Source organism: Chanodichthys erythropterus, chromosome 19, assembly GCF_024489055.1.
Source record: "Chanodichthys erythropterus isolate Z2021 chromosome 19, ASM2448905v1, whole genome shotgun sequence".
NCBI classification, from domain to species: Eukaryota; Metazoa; Chordata; class Actinopteri; order Cypriniformes; family Xenocyprididae; genus Chanodichthys; species Chanodichthys erythropterus.
The window spans coordinates 19,990,885-20,014,658 of NC_090239.1; the positions used below are offsets into that span (position 1 = coordinate 19,990,885).

Consider the following 23,774-nt stretch of genomic DNA (forward strand, 5'->3'; position numbering starts at 1 on the left):
CATGATCTTCCCAGTTCCCTGACCTGAACCCTAAAGAAATGAGTGGAGTGAACTGAAGAGAAGAAGCACCAACATGGAGCTGGAATCTGAAGGATCTGGAGAGATTTCTTGTCAGGTGTTCTCCAAACTCATCAGGCATTATAGAAGAAGACTCAGAGTTGTTATCTTGGCAAAAGGAGGTCGCAAAAAGAATTGAATAAAAGGGTGTTAATAATTGTAACGTGTTTTGGAGAAAAACATTTATTTCATAATTTTTTTTCCCCCCACTTTCAATTATTTTCCTTCAATGAAAGGTTAGATTTTTGCTAATTTTATAAATTAAAGACCAAAAGTATAAACAATGCAGATTTATTTTTGATCATATTTATGAAGAGGTCTAATAATTCTGGCCACAACTGTATGTATATATTACATATAGGGAAGCATGAAATTGTCATTGTATCTAGCTATGTTGCTCTAATCTTCACAGTTAGCTTTGAGCTGAAGCTGACTGCATTCACATGGTTATTCGAAGATGGAGCAATAAAATAGAAAGCACAGATTTAAACAGAACTCTTGCAAATATGGGTTACAGGTAGTCTTTTTTTTTTTTTTTTTTTTTTTTTTTTTTATCTACAGCACAACCTCAACATTACAGTTTTAATTTCTGTGGGATTTACAGCCGGAGAGATGGAATCTGCATATGCTGGGATTTATACCTGCCCATCTGATAAACGGATTCTAAGTTCTGTATTTAAAGGACAGATACCAACTTTCCATTTAAATAAGTAATGTCCAGCTGATTGGTTACTGTGATTTTCTATTGCATTGTAGCTTTAGGTCACTAATAAAGCATTTGTACAATAAATTTCTTATTTTCTAGTTCACGTTATCAATTAAAAATATTACACATCAATATTTTCATTAATAAACAAATAAAAAACAAAACAAAAATATAATCGCAAAAAGAAGTATAACTTAAACGAAGTCAGTATATTCGTTTGTCTGCAAATAGACAAAATAATTATATTTTTAATTTCGACAGTGTGGAACTGTTGTAGGGACTTTTATTATGAATTGTCCTATACGGTTCTTATATAGGTCACAGTTTTCAGCTTCACGCTTTGGTTTCACGTTGCTGCATGCTGACATCCCTTGTCAGAGAATTTATATTCTTAAATAATTGAGTTAATCTTAATTGTACTTAATACGTGTTCTTTTCTTTTATTCCTGAAACATGAACGATGATTTGTCAAATTAGCTTTAACGCCTGATCCATTTCTAACCTTGACTGAATGGTTGTTCACATTTGAAGTGTTACGTTGATGCGAATACATAGAGTTTTAAACATACGATGTTACGGAATATTTGTAGGTATCAGAGACAGTTTGGCCAGGTCATTTGGCCATTTTCATTCCCTCAAGGGCATCATGGTCCTAGCTTAACACACCTACAAAAGGCAAAATATTCCAGTGCCTTAACAGGTAAGATCATTACAGAAATGTACAAAAAGACAAACCTAATATATTAATGCATGATTTCTTGTTCTTGTTTTGCAGAGAGAAAGAAGTTCTACGAGAATGTCTCGATATCTCAAGGTGAAGGTGAGCGTCATTGAGCATGTTTTGATGCCCATAGCAACACACATCTGCAACTTAAAAATAATGATAAACGTAGGTTTTCAACAAGAGAAACAGTTATGTCTGTCTGAAAATGTTTTTGTGTTGTCTACAGGGGGCGTGTTTGAAATAAACCTTGACAAGCGAAAGCTGAAGACTCCAGGTGGAAAGCTGTTCACAGTTCCCAATGAAGCTCTTGCCATAGCTGTTGCAACAGAGTGGGACGTTCAGAAGGACACGCTGAAGTTTTACACCATGCACTTAGTAGGCTATTAATATTATAACAAGTTCAAGATAGACTTTCTAGATTGCATATATTAACTATATCACCAGCAGTACATTTAAGGTTGCATATAGAATACCTTCAACTATATTCATATACATAAAGTATACTTGCATAAAGCAACATATATACCTCTTTGAATTTTATGGTTTTGCGTATCAGGACGTAATAGAAAATCATTTGCAGATCTTAAAATTAGGTAAATACAACCTCAGATGACATATTACACCGTGTCATTATTTAACAAAAACAGGCCAAAATGGAGAAGCCTTGTGTGTAAAATCTATTGAATCTAATGATTCAATAGCTTGTAGAACCATCTTTAGCAACAATAATTTTAAGTAATTGTTTTCTGTATGGCTTTATCAGTCTCTCGCATCATTGTGGAGGAATTTTGGCCCACTCTTCTTTACAGCATTGCTTCAGTTCATTGAGGTTTGTGGGCATTTGTTTATGCACAGCTCTCTTAAAGTGATAGTTCACCCAAAAATGAAAATACTGTCATCATTTACTCATCCTCAAGTTGTTAGAAACCTGTATGAGTTTATTTCTTCTGTTGAACATAAAAGATGATATTTTGAAGAATGTTGGTAATCAAACAGTTGATGGACCCCATTGATTTCCATAGTTAGACAAAAAAAAAACTATGGTGGTCAATGGGGTCCATCAACTGTCTGGTTACCAACATTCTTCAAAATATCTTCTTTTGTGTGCAACAAAAGAAGGAAACTCATACAGGTTTGGAACAACTTGAATATGAGTAAATTATGACAAATTTTTGGGTGAACTATCCTTTTAAAGGGTTAACTCAAATTAAAATTTGCTGTTAATTTACTCGCCCTCAGGCCATCCAAAATGTAGGGGACGTTTTTTTCCTTCAGTAGAACAGTAAAGTAGTAAGTTTTTTGTTTTTTTTAATGTTGGTATTAATTTTGTTTTGGCTGCATATGTTTTATTGAATCTCAAAGTGACGACACCCATTGACTTCCATTATATGAATCACAGAGGACCATGGTTTTAGCTAAAAATCTTCTTTGGACTTTGACTGGACCATTGCAACACCTTGATTCTTTTCTTATTCAGCCATTCTCTTGTAGATTTGCTGGTGTGCTTGGGATCATTGTCCTGTTGCATGACCCAATTTTGGCCAAGCTCTACCTGTTGGACAGATGGCCTCACATTTGACTCTAGAATACTTTGGTATACAGAGGAGTTCATGGTCGACTCAATGACTGCTAGGCGCCCCAGTCCTGTGGCTGCAAAACAAGCCCAAATCATCACCCCCTCCACCACTGTGCTTGACAGTTGGTATGAGGTGTTTGTTCTGATATGCGGTGTTTGGTTTTCGCCAGATGTGGCACTGTGCATTATGGGCAGACATCTCCACTTTGATCTGGTCTGTCCAAAGGCCATTGTTCCAGAAGTTTTATGGTTTGTTTGATGCAACTTTGCAAACTAAGCTATGCTGCCATGTTATTTTTTTAAACAAAACATTATGAACGTTTAACATAGCTCTTGGGTTTTTTGCAATTTCTCTGAGCATTGCATGGTCTTACCTGAATTTGAATGTTTTCCACTTGTGAATAATCTTCCTCACTGTAGAATGATAGACTTCAAATTGTTTGGAAATGGCACCCTTCCTGTATTGATGGGCCACAACAATTGCTCATTTAAGGTTGATGTCTTTCCTCCTTGGCATCGTGTTAACACACACCTGAAGGCTCCAGACCAGCAAACTGCCAAAACGTTTGCTTTTATAGAGGTGGTCACACTTGCTGATGATCAGATAATCAAAGGTATTTGATTAGCAGTGTCTGACTTCCACTTACTCTCTTAATACCTATGGAAGCAGTAAGGGTCTACTCCATTTTGGTCTAGTTTTTGTTAAATAATGGCACAGTGTGATATATCATTTGTTGTTGTTCATCTGAGGTTGTATTTACCTAATTTTAAAAGATTAGTTCACTTTTAAAATTAAAATTTCCTGATAATTTACTCACCCCCATGACATCCAAGATGTCCATGTCCTTCTTTCTTCAGTTTAAAATAAATTAAGGTTTTTGATGAAAACATTCTCCTTATTCTCCAAACAGTTGAAGGTCAAAATTACAGTTTCAGTGCAGCTTCAAAGGGCTTTAAACAATACCAGACGAGAAATAAGGGTCTTATCTAGCAAAATGATCTGTCATTTTCAAAAAAAAAAAAAAAATGTTAATGTATATGCTTTATATAAACAAATGATCACCTTCCAAGTGGTTCTGCCAAAACCACACTCCAGTCAATTGAAGTCCACTATAAGGAGAAAAATCCTGGAATGTTTTCATCAAAAACCTTAATTTCTTTTCGACTGAAGAAAAAAGGACATGAACATCTTGGATGACATGGGGGTGAGTAAATTATCAGGAAAAGATTATTTGAAAGTGATCTAATCCTTTAAGACCTGCTAAGGACTAGATGATTTTTATTATGTCCTGATATGTAAAACCATAGAATTCAAAGAGGGTGTACTTTCTTTTTCACATGACTGTGAACTATATTATTGCGCAGCTCTAATCTGCTAAATGCAGCTATAAAGCAACTATAGAAATTAAGATATTATAAATATTAATGTGGTTTTCTGTAAAGCTGCTTTGCAACAATATTTATTGTAAAAAGTGATATACAAATACAATTGAATTCCTTGTCCATGAATTCATTTCTGTCCATACAGACCACTCTTTGCAACACAGCTCTTGATAATCCAACGCAAAGGACAGAAGAACAAATCATCTCAGCAGCTTTAAAGTTTTTGGATACTGACACTATCTGGTGAGGTTTATTACTTGATGGTATTTAATTAATTATACCAAGACTTTAATTGACCTTTTCTACCATTATTGTGCCACATAATTGCTTTAAAGATAAATGGTGTTAGATCTCCTAAATATATCTGCTAAATGCTGACAGTATTATGATTTTATTAAATCAGATCTACCTTCCCTGTAGTTACAGAGTAGAAGAACCTCCAGGTCTTGTGGAACTGCAGAGAAATGAATGGGACCCTGTAATGAACTGGATAGAACAAAGGTAATATTTGGTCATTTTGGGTAGCATATGTAACAATCACAATACATTGCCAATATTTCAAAATGTATAACCACAATTAACCTGTATATGAACATCTTTTTCTAGATACAATGTAGTCATTGGTTCATCCTCCAATATAATGGGCCCTCAAATCCCAGAAGAAACTAAGGATACATTTCGTCAGCACCTTAATTCCTACAATTTTTGGGCTCTGACAGGTAAAGATTTGTGGTGCTTTTGCATCCTATGTAAATGGGTATGTTTACATAGGATTTTGCATCTTATGTGAATGGGCCTGTTTGAACAGTGCCATTTTTAATGTTCCTGCAGGGCTTGAGTATGTGATCACTCAGCTGAAATCGTTGGTCTTGTCCTTTGGGCTGATTGACAGACACCTAAGCGTGGAGCAAGCGGTTCTGCTGTCCAGACTTGAGGAAGAATTCCAGGTATTGTGGCTTCTATTTTTATTCCAACTGTTTAATGATCCTTGCTTGTACCATTTTTACCATGTTAATTATTATTGTACATTCTGCTCTGCTTTGTCTTAGATCCAGCACTGGGGAAATGTGGAATCGGCCCATGATTATGACATGTATGAGTTGCGGGCACGAACAGCTGCTGGTGCAATGTTTGTGTATCTGTCTTCTGAAAGCACAGCCGTTAAGAGAAAAATTTTACAGGATTGAAAGGCCAAAAAGGCACTTCATGGGACTGAAAAATTAGATTTTTTTTGTTATCTCTGTCTTTGTTTGCTTTTTGCAGTAAGCAGCGGTGACATCAGTTACCTAACCAGTAAAACGATGTTGCTGTCTTATGTTTTGAGCAATAATATATCTGTCTAAGGTCATGATAACATCTTCAGCTTGGAAAGAGTGTAAATGCATAATCCCACTATTTTAATGTCAAAGCTGTGAAACAGTTCAGCAAATATGTTAGAAATGAAAAATAAATGGAGATTTTTTTGATAAATTTCAATCACCTCAATTATTTTTGCTACATGGTTACCCAGACTCATGTTTTTCAAGCAATTCCCTTAAGGTCAAAGTGACATATAAAACGTCTGGTACTTAAGTGCACAGTCTGAAAGGGCAAACTGATACACAACCATTATTAATAAAATATCAAATAATATACCGCTGCGTGCCGTATAAAGTAGTTATGTCAACGAGTTTACTACTGTCCCTTTAATTAGCTGGCGTGTCATTTCAGTAACAGACTGCAGGTTTGACCAATAGCTTTGAAGGCCTGAATTAAACGACCAATAGGAGTCGTTCAGGGGCGGGGCTTGAGTGTTTACTGTCTCATTGACTGTTAATCGTTGGATATGTTGACAAGATGGAGTTCTTGCTGGGAAACCCATACAGTACTCCAGTGGGACAGTGCATTGGTATGTTTTTCAGAAATTAAATGATGCTTAAAAATTGTGTCGCAACAAGTTAACGTCTAAAGCGATGCATTTAGCTGAACCGCTGTGCAGAAGCTCAACATATGAGCCTGTCACTTAGCTGGCTAACAGCTAATGCTCATTCATGCTAGCTGGTATAACTCAGTTAGTTCCAAAATGTGCTATAAAATAGTTATTTTCTTAATTCTTTAATAGCAAATTCTAGAGAGGAGAAATGCTGAAACGAATTTAAGCAAGCTCAAGTAACTACTACAGCTGGTGTTAGCCTGTTAGCCAGAGGACACTGCGTTTATCTCTCACACCCAGGTTCATAGCTAAAGCTTGAGGTAATGTGTGTAAATGAATCATACTATTGATCAAGATTTATAAATGGCCACTCTGTGTGAGGAACATGACCGCTTGCTTTGGAAGACACCCAACAATCAAGCACATATTGCACAGCAGTTTGCAGATCAGTGCATTGTCATCAGTGCCGATGTTTTTCCAGATTCTCTTGTTAGTTCCAGGCAGTAACCTATGCTCCTATTAGTTTGCCTTTTGATCTTCTCCAGAAAGGGCCACAGATGGCTCCCTGCAAAGTGAAGACTGGACCTTGAATATGGAAATTTGTGACATAATCAATGAAACAGAAGATGGGTGAGACATGAAAGATGCATGATTTATAGCTTTTTGTTTACATATTCAGTAAACCTTAGGAAACTAAAACATTGCTACACAAATCCAGAAGTTGATGTCATTGTTATAGTTTAAAATTTTTCCTGTGAATAAAATGTTTAACTATGGCTGAAGAATCAAGTCCAGGACGTTACATAAATTGAAAAGTCATCAACAATGTGTTATTTATGGAACCTGGCAATGCTTTCTAGAAGAACATAATTCTTTCACTTGACCTTGTTATTGTAACTATACAATGAATTGCTTTTTAGCTGCATATATGTGTTATTTAGTTATTTATCTGATTTATAGGCCTAAGGATGCTATAAGAGCTGTGAAGAAGAGGCTTAATGGGAATAAAAACTACAGGGAGGTGATGCTTACACTGACGGTGGGCAACAGTCATTGGAACTTTTCTCTTTATAATCTTACTAACGGCTAATAATTTCTTTTAGATTGTTCTGTTTATTTAGATTTTCATAATGTGTTCAGGTTCTTGAGACATGTGTAAAAAACTGTGGCTATCGGTTCCACGCGCTCGTCACCACCCGGGACTTCATTGATGGCGTTTTGGTGAAAATTATATCTCCTAAAAACAACCCACCCGCCATTGTGCAGGACAAAGTACTAGCTTTGATACAGGTATGGCAGAAATCTGGATTTTTTCGGGGGGGTGTTTTGGTTGTTCATGATCAGTAAAGAAAAATGTTATGGTTTAAACATAACATGAGGAAAGGAAACATGACATGAACCATTTCAAAAAGAGGGCAATGATGGAGAGAGCGAGAGGTGGTGCATCATGGGGCTGGTTACCTGATGCTCGGTAGTCAAGGAGATCTTGCTGATTCGTTGGCACTGAAGTTGTGCTCATTACAACCTAGTGGATCAGGTTACCATGTTTGGCTCCAATGACCAAGGGTGACTTGAATTTACATGGTCTTGTGTTTAATGTGATGCCAGAAATTTCTCACAATAAAATGATCAAAATGGAATATTTAGAATGGCTTTGTCCAAAGAAATCTTGGCAGGTGATGTTTGTGCTTTGCATTTTTGTTTGACATTCAAACAACTTTATTTAAAACAGCCACCTGATTGTAGTTACTAATAATACTTTTCAAAAGTCTGGGGTAGAAATGAAAATAGAAATTTTGAAAAAAATTAATACATTTATTCAGCAAGGACACATTAAATTGTTCAAAAGTAACAGTAAAGAAATTGTATTTCAAATAAATGTTTTTTTTTTTTTTACTTTCTATTCATCAAAGAATCACGACAACTAAAGGTATCACAGTTTACTCAAAAAAATATTAAAGCAACGCAACTGTTTTCTACATTAATAATAATGAGAAATATTTCTTGAGCAGCAAATCAGCATAATAAAATGATTTCTGAAGGATCATGTGACGCTGAAGACTGGCGTAATTCAGCCATCACAGGAATAAATTACATTTTAAAATGTATTAAAATAGAAACGGTAATTTAACTGTTACTGTTATTGCTTTATTTTTGATCAAATAATAAATAATAAAATAAATAAAAATAAATAATAAAATGATTTCTGAAGGATCATGTGACACTGAATACTGGCGTAATTCAGCCATCACAGGAATAAATTACATTTTAAAATTTATTAAAATAGAAACGGTAATTTAACTGTTACTGTTATTACTTTATTTTTGATCAAATAAATGTAAGAGTCTTCTTGCAAGATTTTATTAAAAACATCTTACTGACCCCATATTTTTTCAGCAGTAGTCTAGCTTGTTTTGCAGTGTGCCTACAATTATTAACAAGGTACTGAATGTTCAAGTAGACAAGATCTGAGCAGCTGAAATTGCGTTCCTTGATTAGCTTTAGAAATGATATTATTATACACCAGTAATAAACTATATTGATTAACAGCTAGTCTGATGCATTTTTATATGTCATGTTTTCACACATTAAGTTTGCATGTACTCTGTATGTCATCAGGCATGGGCAGATGCCTTCAGGAGTAGTCCAGATTTAACGGGAGTAGTCCATGTCTATGAAGAAATGAAAAGGAAAGGTATAGAGTTTCCACGATCTGAATTAGAGACCTTGTCCCCCATTCACACACCACAAAGGGTAAGTGTTGAAGCCAGGCATGTTATAGTTTGTTGTCAAATTGTTGAGGTTATGGCAGCCTCCTCTAAAATATAATGTCACTTATCATTTACTTAACTTTATCGCTTTACTATCCCTCTTTATCTCTGCAATATAGCTCATTGTCTTGCTCTGTTGATAATAGTTGCAAACTGCTCCAGAGTTGGATCAGCCAAAATACAGTGCTCCAGTCCAGCCCAAGCCACAGCCTCACCCTGCCTCCGCTCCTCCCTTCTCTGCCCCTGTGACACACACCTCCCCACAGATGCCCAATCTGCACATCTCTGGGCCCATCAACCCTTCCCCTGAACAGGTGCTGTAGAACCTCCTTGTTTCATTCTTTTAAATGAAATTATCAGCATTTGTATTCACAGATTGCATAATGATATAATTGATTAGATTTGCAAGCTGCGCAGTGAGCTCGACATTGTGCGTGGGAACACTAAGGTGATGTCGGAGATGTTGACTGAGATGGTTCCCGGTCAAGAAGATCCATCTGATCATGAGCTTCTGCAGGTTTCTCATTTTTTGTTTATATACTGTATTGCTGGATTCTTGAAAGAGCTACATAAGGCCACTAGAGGGAGTGTTGGTACAGCATTATGTTGACAATTTTTTTTTTATTCAGTATTACAAGGTTTGTTTGCTTTCTTTGAAGGAATTGAACAGGACGTGCAGGGCCATGCAGCAGAGGATAGTTGAGCTCATCTCACGCGTGTCCAATGAGGAAGTCACGGAGGAGCTCCTGCACGTCAATGACGACCTCAACAACATCTTCCTACGTTATGAGAGGTGTGAACAAGCAGAATGAATTTACCTTTTCTTTTAAAGGGATAGTTCACCCCCCAAAAAATTATAATTTCAAAGACTGGTTAATCTTTGAAACCCAAATTAAGATGAACCTGAGAGGCTTCTGTCCCTTCATTGAAGGTCCAGGTAACCAAAAAATCAGAAGTTCCAACAAGATCATAAAGGCATCATAAAATTAATTCATATGAATTGAGCAGGTTAATCCAAGTCTTGTGAACATATGTGATCACTTTATATGAGGAACAGATTTCATTTACACTTTTATCTACATCTAAATAATTATGGACACACATGCATAGAGCACATCACATATGATAAACACAGAAGCTCAAATGTGTGTGCACTAATGCACAAAAACCAGTGATGTTTGTTTTTAGCACGTGATGCACATACAAGCTTCTCTATGTGTTTATATGTGAATAAAAGACTAAATTAAATCTGTTTATCATATAAAGCGTTTGTATCACTTCACAAGACCTTTATGGATCTTTTTTGGTTACCTGGAACAGAATCATCTCCGGTTTATTGAAAAATATAGTTGTGTTTCAAAGATTAACCAAAGTCTAACAACATGAGGGTGATTAAATTATGAGAGAATTTTAATTTTTTGGTGAATTATCCTCTTAATGCTTCATGAAAGGCCATTTTAAGTGAGGGTAAGGTTTTAATTAGTTGATTTTGTTTGCTCACTTTTCTTGCTTTTTCTTTAGATACGAGAGGTTCCGATCTGGCCGAACTGCACAAGGCGTAAACAATGGGGTAGGTTGTGTCTTCTTTTGGAGAGTTGTTTTATCCGTGTGTTAGCATCGGTTCATCATCAATGTGTGTGTTTTTTACCCCCTCCAAACACACGTAAGGTAAATTGTTCATGCCAAAAGAACAGCTCAGAGTCATTCTCTTGCCCTCATTGCTTGCTTTTTGCTCTAAAATATGCTCTGAGAAAGCATGGTACGTTTGATTTGAGATGCAAACACTTTCATCATGTGCGGTTATCAACTTAAAATGTAATTGCATGTTGGTGTTATTTATTGTGTGGTTTGGTCTGTTTTGTGATTTGTTTTTCTTATTTTTATTTTGGTATTGCTAGCTGAGGGAGGCAAGTATGAGTCATCTAATCTCATTTTTTACTTGGACATGCAGATGCTAAAGAATGTTATGTCAGCATTGGCTGGTGCTGTCCTGTCCCGTGGTGCAGTCCAAGTCCCGTGTTGCATCCAACGAACCTCCGCTAGCATGTAGAATGCCTGTCCCGCAGTCTGTGACCTTTGCTTGCCAACCCCTCCATTTGCTTATCCTAGTACTAGTTCCTCCACTGCTTCAAATAAAATAGACTAAATGGGGATTTAGGAACAGTGCTTTTCATGTAATGGAAATATGATTTTTAATGGCATACCACAGCAATATTCTGCTACTTTAGGCTATTTTTGTAATTTTCAGGATTGTATGAGAGAAATACACAGCTGTTCAAAAGTTTGGGATACGATGACGATAAAAATATATCACGGTTTCCACAAAAATGTTTCTCAAGCACCAAATCAGCATATTAGAATGATTTCTGAAGTAGAAAACAGTTATTTAATAAAAACCGTAATAATATTTCTAAATTATTTCTAAAAATCTTTTTACTCCAAACTTTTGAATAGTAATGATTTTGTTAAAAAACTATTGTTCAATTTACTCATGTGGTGTCTAGTACTACGGAAAAGCTACATGCACAAATTATATATGATGTATTTCACTGTCATAGAATCTGAAGCCAGTTACAGAGGCATTTATCACAGATTGTTTATGTGCTTTTTCTACTTTACTACACAGTACAGCTATAGAGCACAGCTGTATTATTGCTTCTGACAAATCACATTATGACAGCATGTGTCTATTATTATTTATTTATGGGTGCTTATGGCTTAAATTTGGTTTTTCTTTTTTAAAGGATTAGTTCACTTTCAAATGAAAATTAGCCCAAGCTGTACTCACCCTCAAGCCATCCTAGATGTATATGACTTTCTTCTTTCTGACGAACACAATCGTAGAGATATTATTAATAAATATCCTGAGGCATCCGAGCTTTATAATGGCAGTGTGCGTTACCAAATGAGTAAGAGCTGAAGAAAGTGTCTCCATCATAGACTGTAAAAAAAATATGGACGTAGCGTCCGTGACGTCACCCATAGAGTTCTGAACAGCAGTTTTGAAGCGAAAATGAGGCCGTGGCCATCTTAGCTGCGTGTCACTGCACGTCACTCCCGGATAACTGAAAATGGGCAAAGAGGCGGGGAGATGGTTTGAGCTGATGTGATTGGTTGCTGAAACCACGCCCGCCTAGCTCGACGTGACCACGTTAGCAAGCAAAGGAGTTATCTATCTAGATACTATCTAAATTATTAATAAAGATAAGTTTTAACATCAGAAAGTTCTAAAGGTTTACTGTCAATTTACTGTTTTTTTTTAAGATATAGATGCTCCAACACCAGTAATTTGTGTTGGGTGTGCAAATAACAACATGGAACATCAAATGGGACTTCATACCTTTATAATGAAATAGAGATCGCGAGATGAATCCAATCTGTGACACTTGGGTAAAATATAAATGTCCATTTCACATCATCATTCTTCTGAATGATCTGCTCTCTGTCATCGTTCTTCAAGAAAGGATGCAATCTGAGCAGCCTTTATGTTGTAAAACTGTATATGATCATATAACCAAATGAGCATGTGTCCAAAGTATATTTTTTTTCAAAATAGTGCAGCAGTTTTAGTTATAATATCCAAGCAGTGCTGTCAGAGTTGTATATCCTCCTGGTATTGTCACTGTAGTAAATCTCGCAATCAAAACTTTCAGCCAATGCCACGATCCAACAACGTGTGTTCTGTGTCTCTTCCCCATGCATGCACACAGACACACATCAGTCTCGAATATTATGCAGCAAGCCATATTTTATAATTGTATAAAATAATCGAGAAAAAAAGCACAAAAACGGCTGAGGTAACATGACGGCTCACAGACAGCAGCGCAATCTACCTGTCACTCAAGTGACCACGCCCTTAATTATGCAGAACTTTAAGGCTTAATATAATTTAAACGGATAAGTTATAAAAAAATTCACCCCCCTAAGAGTTGTCATGAAGGGCAAAAATAGCAGTATAGACCAAAACCTCAATTTGAACCAACTTGTAAACATGTTTTTTTCTGCTATAAACTTGGCCAATTTAACATGGGACTCTATGAGATTCTGCTCTCTTTTGGAGCCTGTCCCTAGCGGCCTGTCGATGAATCGCAGTTTAAATTACTTCCGTATTGGCTTCACGAGAGAAAGGGGGAGGTTGCCGCTTGGTCTCCATCCATATCCATCCATCATAAACGTGTACTCCACACGGCTCCGGAGGGTTAATAAAGGCTAGATATTCTACTTCATAACTTTTTTACACAAATGCATCACTTCACTTCAGAAGGCCTTTATTAACCCTCTGGAGCTGTGTGGAGTATCTTTATAATGGATGGATATGGATGGAGACACTTTCTTCAGCTCATACTCATTTGGTAACGTATACTGCCATTATAAAGCTTGGATGCGTTAGGATTTTTATTAATATTTCTACAATTGTGTTTGTCAGAAAGAAGAAAGTCATATACACCTAGGATGGCTTGAAGGTAAGTAAAGCTTGGGGTAATTTTTATTTGAAAGTGAACTAATCCTTTAAGTGCTTTTGACTTATAGAATAGAGGATTCAAACACATTTAAGCACAACTCCTCTAAAATACAGCATTTTTTAAAATGCTGCAAAGAAACAAAGGCTATAAGTAACATTCGCACACTGAGTAACAATTAGCTTGAGAAAATTCCTTAGCCTTCCCTCTCTTGCCCAGTCTAACAGTCATTGTTCCTGTACAGTCTCACCACTTCACCTTTTCATCAATTCTTAGTGTACTTTGAGTTACAGATTAGACTTCCTCTCACAAAAGACTTGGTGAAACAGGTGAAAGCAATGTATGTATGCAATGTATGTACTTCTCTCCACTTATAGAACTGACTGCAGGGTCTCTCTCTTTTTTTTTTTTAAAGCCAACATTTTTTTTTAAGTTAAAAAAAAAACAAAATAGTAAAAAGAAGTATGTAGACCAGTTTGAAAATGTTCATGATGTAAAGGTAAGATAGCAAGTAAATAATTTTTCCCCCTAAAGTGTCTGTAACCAATGTGTCTATGTGAAATGGTGTTGCGTATCCACAGGTCCTGAACGAGGCGACAGAAGACAACCTGATTGACCTGGGACCGGGGTCTCCTGCGGTGGTCAGTCCCAGGATCAGCGCTACTCCTCCGTCCAGCCTGCCTCCCTCTGTGGCTGCAGTTCGCTCTGCCTCTCCAGTCACGCTGTCCTCCAGATTGGCTGGTTTGGGTGAGTCTCGTACCTTGGGTCCACAATATTGTTTACATTTTAGATATCGGTAGAGAGAAGCTGATTTGTTTGCCTGTACTAATGTGAGAATACCGATGCTTCACAGATGTCGGTTCTGATAGTGTGACTGGCACCTTGAGCTCTTTGACTACCTGTCAGCCCCAAGATGACTTTGACATGTTTGCCCAGACCAGGACTGGTACCATTCCTGAGCGGAAGAAGTATGAAACAAATCAAAATTTTAATACAACTAATAGCTTTATATATATTGTATAGTAAAATGCCCCCCTTAAATGGGTAGTTCACCCAAAAATGTAAATTCTGTCATCATTTGCTCACCTTCATGTCGTTCCAAACCCATTAGACTTTAGTCGATCTTCGAAACTCAAATTGAGATATTTTTAATAAAACCTGTTTCTTTTCCTCTATTGAAAGCCCAGATAACCAAAACTGAAATGAATCCATATGAATCAAGCAGTTTAATCCAAGTCTTGTGAAGAGATACTATCGCTATATTTAAACAGATTCAATTTAGGATATTATTCACAAATAAACACATGTACATGGAGCTCATAACGTAAACACAGAAGCTTGTGTGTGCGTCATGTATTTGTTGTCGCGCTAAAACGAACCTCATTGGTTCTCGTGTTTACCATTTATGTCAATTTTATTCTATTTGAAGATGGCTTTATGATGATACATCATTCAGTATGTTATTAAGGGAAATAAAAGGAAACATTAAACTAATTAGTTCTAATTGTGCAAAATTTTAAATTAAGAGGAGGGTCCATCTTGCCCCACCACTAGGTAAAACGACTGCCATAAGCCCCACAGTATTAACATCCTTAATTACTTTATATAGATTTTTTTATTATTTAAAAAAATATTTATTTATTTGTTGAATAATGTCTAATTTAATGAAAAATGTTAAATCAAATAGTCTAATTTAATTATTATATTAACAGATTACTATTATCCAATTATAGTAAATGTGGGGGAGGGGCATTATATTATATTATATTATATTATATTATATTATATTATATTATATTATATTATATTATATTATATTACATTATATTATATTATATTACATTATATTATATTATTAGCATTTAACTCACACATTGCTGGTTTTGAACTCTCAGTGCACCATTCGAAGACACAAAGGCTTCAAGTGGAGTGGCCCCAACTTTAGATGTCAGACAACAAAACACTGGGGTAAGTTTGTGTGTGTGTGTGTGTGTGTGTGTGTGTGTGTGTGTGTGTGTGTGTGTGTGTGTGTGTGTGTGTGTGTGTGTGTGTGTGTGTGTGTGTGTGTGTGTGTGTGTGTGTGTGTGTGTGTGTGTGTGTGTGTGTGTGTGTGTGTGTGTGTTTTTGTGACATATCAGGACACAAATTTGTATAATGACATGGGTATGACATAAGTATTACAAGGAGAGGGTGACTTATGAGGACATTACCCCATGTCCCCATTTTTCAAAAGGCTTATAAATCATAAAGAATTTTTTTGAGAAAGTAAAAGTGTGCATAGTTTCCTGTGATGGGTAGGTTTAGGTGTAGGGGTAGTGTAGGGCAATAGAAAATACAGGTTTGTACAGTATAAAAACCATAAGGCCTATGAAATGTCCCCACATTTCACAAAAACAAACGTGTTTGCGTGTGTGTGTGTGTGTGTGTTTATTTTAGGACAGTTTCTTGCCGTTTCCTTAAGCATATGCCTGTGTGGACTCATTGTTTTCATGTCAAAGACATTAATTAAATACTGTTATGCTAAGTATGTACTAGTACACAGAAACGTATGTAGTGTACCATACTCCACACTCAGAAGATGACAGTAGTTGATGAATATAAACATTTGAGTTGCAAGAAATTCTGTCTGGAAGCAGGAATTCAGAATATACTTTTATTTTTACATATTAGTAATTCTTGAATGATATTCAGCCAGTGCAGCTCAATAGAGTCTTGAATTGCTTTTTTCTGCGGTGACGTGCTGTGCATGTTTTTTAGTTATTACCACGTGTCTATATGGGGTAGTTTACTAATATTGGATTAAGACTTTTATGTTAAAGTCTTATTGTTTTTGTTTTGTTTTTTGTTGTTTGTTTGTTTGTTTGTTTGTTTTTGTCATGTTTTCTTGGGATTATTATTTTTATTTATTATTTGCTTTGCTCCGGCCCATGGTTTGGGCCCATAGGCAGCTCTTGACCAGTCCTCTGTCATGGATGACATTGAGGAGTGGCTCTGTACTGATGTGGTGAGATTTCCTTTTCGTTTATTTTTATTTAATTTTTTTTTTTTCATCTTCTTCAGGACATAACCCACTTATTTGAAAAGAAATATGCCCTTGTAATGGCATATTTCTTTTTGCTTGCCTTTTTATTCTTGGCTGACTACCTTGTACCCTCTTTTTGGGGTCACTAACGACTTACCTTGTATGGTTTTGCTGCGTTCCTTACTTTTCTGGGATATTCTGTCAGTTATTTTAGTACACTGAGTGCGTAGTGAACAGACCCCTGCTTGACATGCTTTTAACACTTTTATTTTCTATACTAATGTCTTTGGATGTTTTGGGTAATATAATTTAGATAATCTGTTAAATCAAGAAAACATTTTATTGGTATTTTGAAGGACAGAAATTATAATGTTTGATGTGGTTGCAAATAAATTGTGCTCCTTTTTTTAACAAGCCTTCATGCGCTGAAATATTTTACCCTTTTTTCTACTTGCCTTCAGAAAGGAGATGAAGGAGAGGAGGGTGTGACAAGTGAAGGTATGAAGAATTACTTGATTTACACTATTGTTCAATTTTTTTGTTTGTTTTTTAGAAATTAACACTTATTAAGTAATGATGTGTTAAATTGATCTAAAGTGATATTAAAGGACATATACATGTTAAAAAAGATTTCTATTTCAAATATATGCTGTTCTTTTGAACTTTTATATTCATCAAAAAATCCTGAAAAAAAAAATTTAATTGCATTTTACACTAAAATATTAGGCAGCACAACTGACTTCAGCATTGAAAATAATAAGAACTGTTTCTTGAGCACCAAATCAGCATATTAGAATTATTTCTGAAGGATCATGTGACACTGAAGACTGGAGTAAAATTCAGCTTTGCCATCACAGGAATAAATGACATTTTAAAATATACCAATGGGGCATAACATTATGACCACCTTCCTAATGTTGTGTTGGTTCCCCTTTTGCTAGGGGTGTTCGATTCCAGGTTTTTTTGGAGTCGACTCCGACTCTCGACTCCATTTACTGTACATAAAAACAGGGTCATAAATAAGCCAAGATGGCAGTCCTTTCACATTTAATTTATTTTTTCCCAAAGCAAAGCCTTAAAATCCCCTCATTAAAACAACACACATTTAGCTAGACTGTCCAAATTAGTCCAATTTAGAGATGACTTGATGAGTAGCCTATCAATGTTGCTAATTACGATACCTAATTTTACCGAGCGAATAGTCATGAAAAACATCTGTGGTCGAATATTATGTCACAATTAAATAAACGAGAAAGCAGGGATTCTTTAATGAATTCATCTCATTATAATGGCGCTAAATGCACATGATCATTGTCTTAAAAGTGCTTGGACACGAGAGTTATGGATACTAAAATTAATACAATACATAAAAAATGTATACAATGTACACTTAAGTTGTTTATTGTTGATGTGAGTTTTTTATTATTTTTATTTATGGTTAGTTTAATGAACACGGTTAACTATGGAAAATCAAATCTATATTTATTGCAATAATATAAGCTACCATCAATATCAAAGCTGACATGGAGGTATGTATAATAACAAACTAAATTCACTATGATGGTTATCTATTTCTAAAGTAAGCTACATAAATATATGTGACAAAGTTTCTGCGACAGCTCTCTGACGCGATTCGTCAGTGTCCGAATTCCTCGCTTCATTTCGTTGACTCCTTGTTCAGTGCACTTAACCATAGACATTTTACACTTAACTGCCATCCATTATGTAGGCTATGGATTCGAGAATCGGTAATAAATTGAGCGATGAAGTCGCTGGAGTCGACCCCAACTCGGGCTATTCAGAGTCGAGAAGTCGACTCCCCATCACTACCTTTTGCTGCCAAAACAGCCCTGACCCGTTGACGCATGGACTCCACTAGACACCTGAAGGTGTGCTGTGGTATCTGCCACCAAGATGTTAGCAGCAGATCCTTCAAGACCTGTAAGTTGCGAGATGGGGCTTCCATGGATCGGACTTGTGTGTCCAGAACATCCCACAGATGCTTGACTGGATTGAGATCTGGGGAATTTGGAGGCCAAGTCAACATTTCAAACTCCTTGTTGTGCTCCTCAAACCATTCCTGAACCATTTTTGCTTTGTGGCAGGACACATTATCCTGCTGAAAGAGGCCACAGCCACCAGGGAATACTGATTCCATGAAAGCCCGTACATGGTCTGCAACAATGCCTAGGTAGGTGGTACGTGTCAAAATAACATCCAAATGGATGGCAGGACCCAAGGTTCCCCAGCAGAACATTGCCACCTTACGTGTCCACTGTTCATGCTTTCGGCGGTGGACAGGGGTCAGCATGGGCACCCTGACTGGTCTGCGTCTATGCAGCCCCATACGCAACAACCTGTGATGCTCTGTGTTCTTATTTACCATAAACTGACCATAATTGACACCTTTCTGTCAGAACCAGCATCAACTTCTTGAGCAGTTTGAGCTACAATAGTCTGTTGGATCGGACAACACGACCCAGCCTTTGCTCCCCCCGTACATCAATGAGCCTTGGCCGCCCATGACCCTGTCTCTGGTTCACCACTGTTCCTTCCTTGGACCACTTTTGATAGATACTGACCACTGCAGACCAGGAACACCTCACAAGAGCTGCAGTTTTTGAGATGCTCTGACCCAATCGTCTAGCCATCACAATTTGGCCCTTGTCAAACTCTCTCAAATCCGTACACTTGCCCATTTTTCCTGCTTCTAACACGTCAACTTTGAGGACAAAATGTTCACTTGCTGCCTAATTCATCCCACCCACTAACAGGTGCCGTGATGAAGAGATGATCAGTGTTATACACTTCACCTGTCAGTGCTCATAATGTTATGACTGATTAGTGTATATTACGTTTATATTACATTACATTTTCTACAATATGTTACATTACATTGTAAAATATAAAAGTTATATTTTAATTGTAATATTTTGACAATATTACTGTTTTTACAGTGGTAGTGTATCTATTCATAGACCCAGCAGTTAAAGGCTTTAAACGCATGAAAATTTTCTTCCAGAGTTTGACAAGTTTCTAGAGGAGAGAGCCAAAGCAGCAGAGATGGTGCCCACACTGCCGACGCCCCCGAGTGATGAGCTTTCTGCTGCTTCCGGCGCTTCTGCCAGCGCAAGTAAAAAGTCAGGCAGGTCCGAGGATGCCCTCTTTGCCTTGTAGATAAGTGTCAGATCCTCTGGGGCGGCTCAGCTCTGCTTCTGTGGCAGTGGTGGGTCAGTCCCTTTGCAGATCCATCAGCATCCCTTTTTTCTCTCCTGCTTCCTGCTTCTCCAGCACAATCAACACTATCACAGCTGAAGTGATCAGAACTGTTTCATGATCTAGACATTTTCATAATGGACATTTTCATACTTTACCAAGTTTTCATTCCATTGAAAATGCTGTATAAGTTCCACCCTACTCCCTAAAAGAACTCCCTAAAAGCATACCGTACCACGTGGGTTCGAGAGGTCAATGTCTATTTTTTTAATTGATATTTGTGGTATAAAGCAAGCAAATTAATGTAAAGTCTACTACCCGATCCGGCCATGTCTAACTTTGTGTTCACTGTGATCCTGCATGCAACAGCTGAATAATCCTATTTCTATTTCCTCAAGGATAATCTGTAAAGGGAGCTAATAATTGTTAGTTTTTCTTCTTTTTTTTTTCTTCAACTTTATCTACCAGAAGATTTGCTTTAAAGGGATGTTATACATAGGATTATTTATTATAAAATTTCCAATTAATACCTCTGATGGTATTTTGTCATATTACGATATTACAATGTTATTGAATGAGACATTAGAGAGAAGTTTTAAGCATATTCCTAATTTATTAAAATTAAAACATTTTGCAAACTGAAGATTTAAAAGGCAAAATGACAGAGATGCTGTGTTTGTACCACATCTCTTCACTACATAGGTCACATCGATGGAAAAATTATATGATTATTATTCCACTGGATTCTTTTAAATGATATTTTACGTGGCAAAAGCATTGCCTATTAGAAAGCATTAATAGGAACAAAAAGTATGTATTTCAATTTAATTTGCACTGAAAGAATTATTCGCCTTTCGGCTGTGTTAAAAGAGCTTTTGTTCAAATACAGAATTTAAGCTGTCCTTCATTTCAACGCTGTCTATTACGAGATCGAAAACAAATGGAGTTTCTAGAGAACTGATGGTGACTGCGAGGCAGTTTAAATTGGATTTTACAACTGCTGCAGAAGTGGTGTCGAGCTTAGCGTTGTTATTAAGGAATGAAATGGATCTGCCTTAAAGAACAGGTGGTGGGTAGTTTAAGGTGTAGTCCGCTAATGGTCATTTAACGTTTGGTACTCTCATGTTTGCACACCACAGATTTGATTTAGTGAGGTGAATGTGCTGATGTAATATCTTTAGTTCGAGTGCTGTGTCTCGCTGTTGTGTACATACTGTTTTGACGGACCAAATGGTTAACCTTAGCAAATAATTTAAGTGTAGAGTCAACTAACTTAAAACATCCAGATGAGTTTTAGTTGTGTTTGTATTTGTGTAAGATTTTATTTGTTTATATACAGTAGGTGAGCACAAATCAAAGGGACAGTGCACTTTTGCATGGCTAATAATTTTATATGATTTGTCACACTACATAAAATATGTATTACAAATGAAAACAACCCCAGATCTATTGAGTAACTAAGCTTTGGCCCTCTTGCATTTATAATTTCAGTTCAATAATTGGGTGATTTTGAGGATCGCCTTCTTTGGCAGAATTATTGGGAGTTCATTATGCTGTGTTTGTAAATGTTACGGTTAATAACTCTGGTAGATCTGTTAAAACAATTTAAGGGGAAACTGTTTGAGGAGCTATGAAAAGCTGAAGCTGTTGTACATACAGCACTATATCAGGTGACATTGATTTGTTAGTTTGGGTATTTAGAAGAGCTAAGTAAAAAAAAAAAGGGAAGAAATTCAAGGTTAGCTGTAGCAGGGATGCAGTCTGTTAATGCACAAGCATTAATACTAAAATATTGTGGCTTATTTTCTTTTGATAACAGGAGACTTGAGGGATATGGCTGGTGGTCATAATTGACTTGTTAGTTTTAAGAAATTTATATATCCCCCTTCACGTTATTAATATGTACACTAAAATAAAAAAAAAAATAAAAAACAGATTTTACCTCTTATGGATGTTAACCATCCCATTTAAATGCTGTTGTTATTGTTTTTGACACTATCGCTGACATGGAAAACGTTATACATCCTTGGTTGGCTGTAACTATCACTTTATTATCAACTACCTTCAATTTCTCAGCAAATGTGCAATTTAATCTATCAATGCTGCACTACAGTTTGATTTTATTTGAAATGGTTTTGGCTGTACATTAGCCTCAGAAATGTGCAGTTTGAGAATGTAAAAGAAATTTATTTTGCATATTTTATTTCTGAAGTCAGTATTGGTTACTTTATATTAGTATGAAGGAACTGTAAAGATCCTAGGTTTGGAGTTTCTACTTCTTTTTCTCGTTTCAGTTTGGAGTGAAAACGTTTCACTGACTTATTTCAATCACATATAAATTATCCCCAGCACATGGTCAGGTTATGCCAATGTCTTCAGTAAAGAAACCCTTTTGTACCTTTGAGAGCATTTCTTTATAGGTACGGCACTTTTCTTCTCTTTGATATGTATTTGGAGTTATGTGTGTGTGTCTATGTATATGTGTGTGAACAACCGCTCCTGATATCCTGATGCAGACACCGTGTTTATCCTGTGTTTACCAAGGGAGGGGAAGGAGAGAATCTAGCTTTCCAACATGACACATCTCTATAAAGGAAGTAAAAACTGCAGCGTGCGTGCGTGCGTGTGTGAGTGTGAAGGGCTGGCATAAGCTGTACTCTCTAACCGGTGATCATTTCTCTGGTCAATCTTGGTTTTACAGATTGTACTGGTGTTGGTCTGTGTGCTTACCTGTTGTTATACCTCAAGCTGCTCTCTGTACTGTTTGATTCATGCATGTGTTGAACTCCAATAAAACATACCAAGATGGTGATCTGTTACCAGACTGTCTATTGTATAATTGTATGTCATATAAAATATATTAAGTTGTCTAATTTTTTTGAATTACAGATCTAAGTAGCGCTGGGTGGTATGACCAAAAATCATTATCACGGTTTGGGATGTCACCGTGTGGAAATTTATATAAGTTTATAGTGGTTTATTTTACTGAGTACATAGCATATAAAACATTGCGATGTCAAATACAAATTTACTTTTAAAAATGAAGGTAATAAAATCAATTTAGTAAACATTTTCCCTTTGTTTTTGGCATGTTTACTGTTTAAATTCAAATTTGTGAAAACTTCCATGCTGTTTATTATAAATAATGTTTTAAAAATTATTATTATTTGAGTATTCTGATGTGCAATAGTAATATGTTTTTCATAATTTCTTCAAGTTAGACCGAAACTTTTGTTTTGGCGGTTGTAATGAAATAAAAAATAAAAAAAAAGTTTCCACTTATTTTCAAAAGAGGGAAAAAAAATATAGCTGGACTGATTATGTTGGTCAGAAGAGAGAAAGATGTCAAATTCTCTGCAGAGCCAGTGGGTGGAACTTGACATCCAGCTCCCCCTCTCGAGACTGTAATGGGTTGGGCTTGAAGGTTCAGCAACACCCACAACTCTACCCATAACTCTGTACTTAAACCTTATTAAGTCAAGCTCCACCCATTACATTCCCTCAACCGTTGTATTAGAAAAACCCTCACACCAGCATTAATTCATTTTTTTGTCATTTACTGACAAGGTAATGTAATATATAGTGTTATAAATGTGTATTAATTAAAAAAAAAAAAAGAAAATATAAAAGGTTTTACTAGATTTGCGATAATGATAACTGTGGAAATGAGTCATTAGTCTGTGTAACACTAATACACATAACACATTATATATTTATATTTTCAAATCCGTTAAAGGATTATTAGGCTGCATAAATTAGTTCAGCCGGAACCGGGAACACTACCTATAACACCAGATGTACTTGTTACATCAGAAAAAGAATGGCATCTACGCTAATATTAGTCTTACTGTTTATCCCGAGGTTAACCGTAGTCAAACGGATTCGGGGCCGTTTCCAGATGAGACCGAGGACCGGTGCCTTGACACGACCACAACGCAGCCCTGTTT

General features: G+C 36.3%; 2 protein-coding genes across 3 annotated transcripts; both read left to right on the forward strand.

The window, feature by feature from the left end:
• The first annotated feature begins 1,090 nt into the window (after positions 1-1,090).
• Positions 1,091-6,087, forward strand: atpaf2 (ATP synthase mitochondrial F1 complex assembly factor 2). The gene is made up of 8 exons (XM_067370320.1): positions 1,091-1,463; positions 1,539-1,583; positions 1,714-1,862; positions 4,592-4,689; positions 4,867-4,947; positions 5,053-5,165; positions 5,278-5,393; positions 5,496-6,087. The coding sequence occupies exons 1-8, from the start codon at positions 1,334-1,336 to the stop codon at positions 5,631-5,633; spliced, it is 870 nt and encodes a 289-aa protein (XP_067226421.1). The 5' UTR covers positions 1,091-1,333; the 3' UTR covers positions 5,634-6,087.
• Positions 6,088-6,270: 183 nt separating this feature from the next.
• On the forward strand, positions 6,271-22,845 carry tom1l2 (target of myb1 like 2 membrane trafficking protein). 2 transcript variants are annotated; one of them, XM_067370318.1, is made up of 15 exons: positions 6,271-6,334; positions 6,904-6,988; positions 7,319-7,397; positions 7,499-7,648; positions 8,978-9,112; positions 9,276-9,443; positions 9,530-9,646; positions 9,789-9,922; positions 10,651-10,699; positions 14,171-14,336; positions 14,443-14,557; positions 15,485-15,557; positions 16,534-16,593; positions 17,073-17,109; positions 19,634-22,845. In XM_067370318.1, exons 1-15 carry the CDS (start codon positions 6,283-6,285, stop codon positions 19,786-19,788), a joined length of 1,575 nt encoding a protein of 524 aa, XP_067226419.1. In that variant the 5' UTR covers positions 6,271-6,282; the 3' UTR covers positions 19,789-22,845. The 2 variants fall into 2 exon arrangements, with proteins under 2 accessions (XP_067226419.1, XP_067226420.1); XM_067370319.1 differs by lacking the exon at positions 16,534-16,593.
• The last annotated feature ends 929 nt before the right edge of the window (positions 22,846-23,774 follow it).

Excerpts from the sequence above, each read along its gene's own strand:
- atpaf2 (XM_067370320.1), top strand. The coding sequence starts at position 1,334 with ATGTTACGGAATATTTGTAGGTATCAGAGACAGTTTGGCCAGGTCATT. Across the intron at positions 1,464-1,538 it reads ATATTCCAGTGCCTTAACAG|AGAGAAAGAAGTTCTACGAG; the intron begins GTAAGATCATTA and ends CTTGTTTTGCAG. Across the intron at positions 5,394-5,495 it reads GACTTGAGGAAGAATTCCAG|ATCCAGCACTGGGGAAATGT; the intron begins GTATTGTGGCTT and ends GCTTTGTCTTAG.
- tom1l2 (XM_067370318.1), top strand. The coding sequence starts at position 6,283 with ATGGAGTTCTTGCTGGGAAACCCATACAGTACTCCAGTGGGACAGTGC. Across the intron at positions 6,989-7,318 it reads ATCAATGAAACAGAAGATGG|GCCTAAGGATGCTATAAGAG; the intron begins GTGAGACATGAA and ends TCTGATTTATAG. Across the intron at positions 10,700-14,170 it reads CACAAGGCGTAAACAATGGG|GTCCTGAACGAGGCGACAGA; the intron begins GTAGGTTGTGTC and ends GCGTATCCACAG.